General features: G+C 40.0%; 1 protein-coding gene across 1 annotated transcript; it reads right to left on the bottom strand.

Moving 5' to 3' along the window:
• Window positions 1-808: 808 nt before the first annotated feature.
• On the bottom strand, window positions 809-1972 carry LOC143028092 (uncharacterized). The gene is made up of 2 exons (XM_076189731.1): window positions 1797-1972; window positions 809-1454 (listed from the first exon to the last, which is right to left on the bottom strand). The coding sequence occupies exons 1-2, from the start codon at window positions 1970-1972 to the stop codon at window positions 809-811; spliced, it is 822 nt and encodes a 273-aa protein (XP_076045846.1).
• Window positions 1973-7500: the final 5528 nt, after the last annotated feature.

Below are 7500 nucleotides of genomic sequence, written 5' to 3'. Positions count from 1 at the left end.
TGTATGTGTACGTATGAATATATGTATGTATGCATGTATGTAAGGATGTATGTAATATATGTATGTATGTATATATGTATGTACGAATATATGTATGTTTGCATATATGTAGGTATGTTGTATGTATGTATGTATGTATGTATATATGTATGCAACGGAAGTATGTGTGTATGTATGTATGTATGTATATATGTATGTATGTATGTATGTATGTATGTATGTATGTATGTATCTATGTATGTATGTATGTATGTATGTATGTATGTATGTATGTATGTATGTATGTATGTATGTATGTATGTATGTATGTATGTATCTATGTATGTACTATGTGTATGTTCGCATATGTGTATGTATGTATGTATGTATGTATGTATGTATGTATGTATGTATGTATGTATGTATGTATGTATGTATGTATGTATGTATGTATGTATGTACGTATGTGTATGTGTACGTATGAATATATGTATTTTTCTTATATTTTTTTGGTGGGGAGGGTATCTTTTTTTTTTTTGTAATTATTCTGTTTTTTATAAAACAATTTTATTCAGCTGAGGGAATATTCTCCCGATATACAATACCATTCCCATGGTACTAATTGACATATCAATAATCACCATATTGCCCTCGTTTTGTGCCAAAATGACTTCCAGCCTGGTCTAAGGACCTCCTTTCTCTTGAGGGCCATTTTTGGGCAATTTTTTCAATTTGTTTATATATATCTCTAATGTTTTTTTTTTGTCTTGTAGGGCCTTTAGGGCTTTTTCTTGGTGATTTAACTGTCTTGTGAGGGCATTTTTTGGGCTTATTTCTGCCAGCAGCTTTCCTGAAGCTCTAGGAGATCCATGAAGAGGAACCTGAGCCGGTTACAGGTGATCCTCCTGTCGACGACGTCGCGGACAGAGGCGAAGATGTCGTTGAGGACCTTCGCTCCGACGGGAGATCCTAAGGATGACCTCTCCAGACGCTCCCCTGCGACCTGGAGGAGTTGGAGGACAGCCCATAAGGCCGTCTCGTCTCCCTTCGCCAGGAGAGTCTGTGCGCAGGCTGCGATCCGCTTGGCCGGTAGAAGACCTTCGAGGAAGAGATGGGCGATGAAGAGTAAGAGGGCTTTGTACTCCTCTCTCCTTTGGGCTTTCTTCTCTTCGCGTTCAGGATCTTCCTGGGGCGTGATGACTTGGGCGCTGTGGGCTCTGGGCGTGGGAGCACCTCCCCAGCCTTCGAAGTGATGTTGGCACTCTTTGATCAAGTGGACTCGGAAGGCTCGGGCCACTTGCTTGTCCAGTTTGGCAATAATGAAGACGCACAGCTTGGTATACGTCTGCGCATACATGGGCATCTTCATGGCAAACCTGCAAATCAATCCGGCGGCCCTCTGGACCATGTTGGGACACTTCCGGAGGAGGTGGACCATGTCCTTGGCAGTTGCCTCGAACCTCCTTCGGGTTATCCTGTTCAGGAAGAAAAGGAAGAATGCCGCTCCTAAAGGATCCTTATCGACGAAGACTGGCCTTCGATTTTCTTGACAATTTTCTTGTTCTTGTTGTATGGGCTTTTCTATATAATTTTCGTTTTCTTTCATGGGCTCCTTGTTCTTTTCTTTTTCAATATTTTTATTATGAATGATATTTTCATTAGTAATTTCTTTTTCCGCAGGAATGTGTCGGGTAGCCGCTGCCCTTGATGGGTCGTTCTGAGCCTCCTGACGAAGAAGGAACTCGGCGATGTCCCCCGGGAGGGGTTCGACCAAGGTCTCGACACTTACAAGCTTGTAAGTGCGAACCTGGACGTACATGTCCCCTTTGTCGTCGCGGAGGAACTGTGTCCTCCGCAGGGACCTCCCGTCGGGCGATATGGCGTCCCCCGCGCCGCCGAAGGAGAATGAGCCGAAGAAGGTCTTGTTGTTGATGAACGACATAAAAGACAACCCAAGTGCCAAAGGGCGAGGAGTCTCGCCCTTATGCGGCATAGGAACAAAGACATGCTGGAGATTAACCTAACCTGACCCAACAAACCCCAGCGATAGCTTTAATTGGTTTGTTCTGGTCTCGCACCACGATATCATTTGCATTGGAATATGTACAAGAAAAGTTCTTGTCTATGAACAAAAATTATTGTTATTATTGTTATTGTTGTTATTGTTGTTATTGTTGTTATTGTTACTATTGTTACTATTGTTACCTTTTTTCTTTGCCTTTTGATGCCCGTTTTCTTTTGTTGTCTATGAACAGAAATTATATTGTTGTTATTCTTCTTCTTTTTGCTCTTCTTCTTGTTCTTTATATTTTTATTTCTTCTCAACGTTTTAATTCCCGTTTTCTTTTGTTTTCTGTGAACAGAAATTATATTGTTGTTATTCTTCTTCTTTTTGTTCTTCTTCTTGTTCTTTATAGTTTTTATTTCTTCTTTACGTTTGAATGGCCGTTTTCTTTGCAGTGCTCTGTGGCCTTCACCGCGTCCACGAAGGAAGGCCAATCGCCTCGAAAAGGTTAATCAAGAAGCGGCGTAACCAGGTAAGGTTAACGATGGAAGGATTTGGTTAACATACAACATCAACACCATTTATATACCATCTTGTTATGGACCAACGTCGGAGAGAATTGTCTCCTTGTCGTTCTTCTGCCGTAATAGGGAAATTGATTAATGGATGAATATAATATAATCTTTGAAGGCCTGGGAGACTTTTGGGTCTCTCTCAGATAAATAAAATCGTCTGGCGGCAACCAGAAAAATACACAAGAATGATATTCACAATCTACGAGGTCATGGAGAACTGTAACCATTACTAACCATCACCCACCACGCACGTGATCCACATGCATGCAACATAGCGAGACCCCCTCCTGCTTACCTTTGCATTTCCCACAACATACACCTAATGCAGCACATTTTCAAGATAAACAAGATATAGATGCCCAATGTCACCAGACTAACCTATCAAAATCCTTTATTATAAACTGCCCTAATTATATTACACATATAAAATATAAATTAATAACAATATACTTAACATATATCCACCAACTATAGGATATAATAAAACTGACCCTAATGCATAGAATAGCGAGACTAACGCCCTTGCTTACAGTAACCTACTAACAACCTATATAACCTTTAACATCCATGTAACCAGGGGCAGCCAAAAGCTAGGTAGGCAGAGAGCCTACCGGCCAGTCGAGAGAGCTGGGGTAGGTGAAGAGCCCGCCAGACGCCAGGCTAGGCAGACCGAGAGGTTGCCAGCCTATTGTGCCCTAGGTCAAGGCCTGGCACATATTGTAATCTGCCCACAGGGCCCATTTGTACCTTATCATATTTGTAACCAGATTTGCCTCAATTGTTAATAAATAGAAGTAAACTCCCACTTTGGAGTTTATCTCGCCCGCATTAAGTCTTCCTTATGTAACCAACAACCCTTTCCCACGGTTACAGAACAAGTGGGCTCCAATGCGCTGATTTTCAATCGGTGTTCGTGGGAGGTATGGTCCACCCCCCTCCTCCCAAGCGCAGACACTCACTCCCCTTCAAGTAGACAAAACTTCCATATTCTCTCAAATAGCATGGTCAAGACTTATATTTTTAGGGGACCACATCAAGAATCGTCACCCCAGACCTCTACAGGGACCAACTGGATTGTGAATGTGACAACTTTTGAAGCGTGTTGCTACACGCCAAAGCTTGGAGACAAAACGTTTTGTCAAGTGCCTGTGCTTATTTTGCTCCTCACTTTTACGCCCTGCTACGCACATTCAATGGTGAGTTACAATTTGGTATTTTGTCAATGTTATCTTTAGTGTGTCAAGAAGACAGTGAGTGTGTAAAACTTTGCAAATATATGTAATGATTTGTGTCACAATGCAAAACATCGATGGGTATTCTAATTCCCGACAGGGACAAAGATTCCAATGAGGGAAATTGGTAGAATTACAATAATGTGAAATAATGTGTAGAATTGCAAAAAATACAGACATATAGATCACGTACGGTTATAAAGCGTATTTTCTTGTGGTTTTGACTAATAATTGAGCAGTAGCAGTATTATCTAACAGTGTCAAAGCATTATCCAACAATAGCAGCAAGTTTCATGATTTACTTCTGGTAGCCATACTTTATTTTTCTTGAGTTCGAGGGGCCAATAATGATAACAAAATAACAGGAATTACTTGATGTGTTGAGAAGGAGAAAACTATGTTTATATTTCTTTTAGGGAGACTAAAGTGAAGGGTAAGAAATGTATAGGAAAGGGGAGGACACGGGTGGAAAGGGAGTTGTAACCGCTATAACAACTTATATACAGCCAGTAGCCAATGTATATATTACATATAATGCCTTTGACATATAATTACATATTTTTCATACCTAATATATTAAGATGTATTCTAAGATGTATTTCAGGTACCAGCATGGCAGGAAGGAAAGGATTAAATGAAGAGAGTTTCATGAAACTTCTAGAGGAGCTTCCTTCAGATTATGACGCAGACACAGAAGTAGAGGAGGATGAAGACAGCGAGTTTGTAAATAACCCTGACCAACCCATTTCCAGCCATCTAACATCTGATCCATTAGCTAAAACTCAGATTGAAGGTGATGCAGGCACAGATCATAAGACCCTTCTTTTACGACGTCTGATCAGGAACTCGCTCGCCAGGAACGTCCGTCTACTAGCATCAATGATCAGGAACTACCTACTTCGAGTAAAGGTGAATGTCTGTCTACTAGTGGCCAAGGTCAGTAACCTAGAAGACGTTGGAGGAAGAAAGTACAAGCTGCTCAGAATGTACACTTTCAACCAGATTAAAGGAATGAAGGTACATATTCTTTTGCACTTGATGCTTTTCTAGAACTTTTGGATAAAAACACTATCAATTTATTTGTGTACCAGACAAACCTTTACAGTATTCAGAAAAACAAAGCATTAAGTCTAACAAATGATGAACTCTATGTTTTTCTCGGAATCAACATAATGATGGGCTACCACAAACTACCATCTCTGCATCACTATTGGGCAACAGGAGAGGACCTAGGTGTCAGACCTATTCGAGAAGTACTGCCACGTGATAGGTTTCTTGTAAACTACACCTGAATGATAGCACAAAAATGGACCCAAATAAAAAGGATAATCTATACAAACTAAGACCACTAATTGAAAGCTTAAATAGGAAATTTCAAGAAATCAGATCTCCTGGAGAGCACCTCAGTATTGATGAATCAATGATTCGCTTCAAAGGGAGATCCTCCTTGAAACAGTATAATCCCATAAAGCCAATCAAGAGGGGATATAAAGTGTGGTGTCTTGCTGATAATGCTGGATATATTTTCAAGTTTGATATATACACTGGCAAAGGAGGAGAAACTGAATCCAACAGGAGGAAGGAATTCAGATTAGGTGGAGAGGTAGTTCTCAAACTGACAGATCATCTACAAAACAAGAACCACAAAGTCTTCATTAACAATTATTTTACATCTTTTCCTCTCCTGGAAGCCTTGCAAGGCGTGCAAATTCAAGCTTGTGGCACAATCAGACCTACAAGAAAGGATTTCCCAGCTCTGATAGGTGACAAAGAACTAAAAAGCGCACAATTTGATTATAGGTCCACACCCAATGGTATAACTGTGTTTAAATAGATGGACAATAAATCAGGTCACCTGGCGTCCAACTACCATGGGATTACAACCACAACTGTGAAGAGGACGGAAAAAGATGGAAGTAAGAGTGTAATCACTTACCCACAAGTGGTAAAGGACTGTAATGACAACATGGGGGGAGTGGATAAGCATGATATGCTTCGACAGTTGTATGGTACAAACAGGAAGAACATGAAATGGTGGCACAGAATCTTTTTTGGTCTTGTTGTTAATATAAGTATAGTTAATGCGTTTACTGTATACAAAAAGAGTCTTGCATCTCTTCCACTTTTTGAATTCCGAAGAGAACTGGCCCAAGGACTTCTAACATTTGCTAAGGATCGTTGATCTAGAGGAGCCCACAAGCGGAGAAAAATTGACTACAGCATACCTACATCTGTTAGGCTCAGCAACACTGGAATCCACTGGCCTAAATTCACAGGGAAGAAAGGAAGGTGTGAGGTATGCTTCCAAAAAGGGGTCGAATCACGACCAATATCAGTCTGCAGTCACTGTGGGATTCATTTCTGTTGCAATGAAAAACAATTGTTTCCATGAATTTCATAACAAAGTTCTCGATCTCTCTGGGAATACAGTACTAAGAGACATAGTCAATTATTATATTTTTTCAAGCCAAATACAATTATAGTCACTTATTTTATTTTTCAAGCCAAACCTAATAAACTATTTTAGTTTTTTATGTAACAGATTGCTAAAGACAATTATAAAATGTGATATTGAAGGGATTTGATAATAATTTTTGCCAAACATAATCATAAAGTATGCTATTGAATTGTTATTTCATAGTTCTACATTCGTACATAAGCGTACAATTGTTTTTATTTGAGCTAACAAATGCTTCCTTTTTTGGTCTTGAAAAGCCTGACGGGACTTTGAATTCCCACCATTGTATATGAAAAATACATGATGGTAATTTTGCAACATAAGTGTTTTATTTATGTTCCTACGAAGGGAATACCTCCAAATGGGAATGAAAATTTAAGCCTTTCATAATCCAGTACTGAAAGGGTTAACTAGTTTCGCACAACCTGTCAAGATGTCGACACACACGCGCGCACACACACACACACACACACACACACACACACACACGCACACACACCTTTTTTCAACCACATTAACTTTTTACTTTTAATTCCATGTCATCACGAACGAGACTGACAATGCGCTCGTCGGAGACATATACGGAAACTGATACAAAGCGAAGCCAAGGGCTCGAACCTCAGCTACAGACGTATCAAAGTAACAGTGACTAACCACTACGCCATCAAGAGAGATATATGTTTCCGACGAGCGCATTGTCAGTCTCGTTCGTGATGACATGGAATTAAAAGTAAAAAGATAATGTGGTTGAAAAAAGATTAAGATCTGCACTGGGGACCATTCAGTGTGTGTGAATAACACACACACACACACACACACACACACACACACACACACACACACACACACACACACACACACGCACGCACGCACGCACGCGCACACACACACACACACACACACACACATACGCACGCACGCACGCACACACACACACACAGCACGCACGCACGCACACACACACACACACACACACACACACACACACACACACACACACACACACACACACACACACACACACACACACACACGACTTTTCGCCGTGCACCGTCCGCGACACGACTTCGATCCTAAAGAACCTATGTGAGTTATCTATTCAGTTATGTTATTTCATTTCATTATTTTTTCATTTTATTTTCCATTTAGATTTTGTCTTACTGTTTATTTATTTATCTATTTATTTATTTATTTATTTATTTATTTATTTATTTATTTATTTATTTTTTATTTTTTATTTTTTTTCGTTCT

This window comes from Oratosquilla oratoria, chromosome 9 (assembly GCF_046742065.1).
Source record: "Oratosquilla oratoria isolate Oo_2021 chromosome 9, ASM4674206v1, whole genome shotgun sequence".
NCBI lineage: Eukaryota > Metazoa > Arthropoda > Malacostraca > Stomatopoda > Squillidae > Oratosquilla > Oratosquilla oratoria.
This window is presented reverse-complemented; position numbering and strand designations above follow the sequence as displayed.

Excerpts from the sequence above, each read along its gene's own strand:
- LOC143028092 (XM_076189731.1), bottom strand. The coding sequence starts at position 1,972 with ATGCCGCATAAGGGCGAGACTCCTCGCCCTTTGGCACTTGGGTTGTCT. Across the intron at positions 1,455-1,796 it reads CGCGACGACAAAGGGGACAT|GATAACCCGAAGGAGGTTCG; the intron begins GTACGTCCAGGT and ends CTTCCTGAACAG.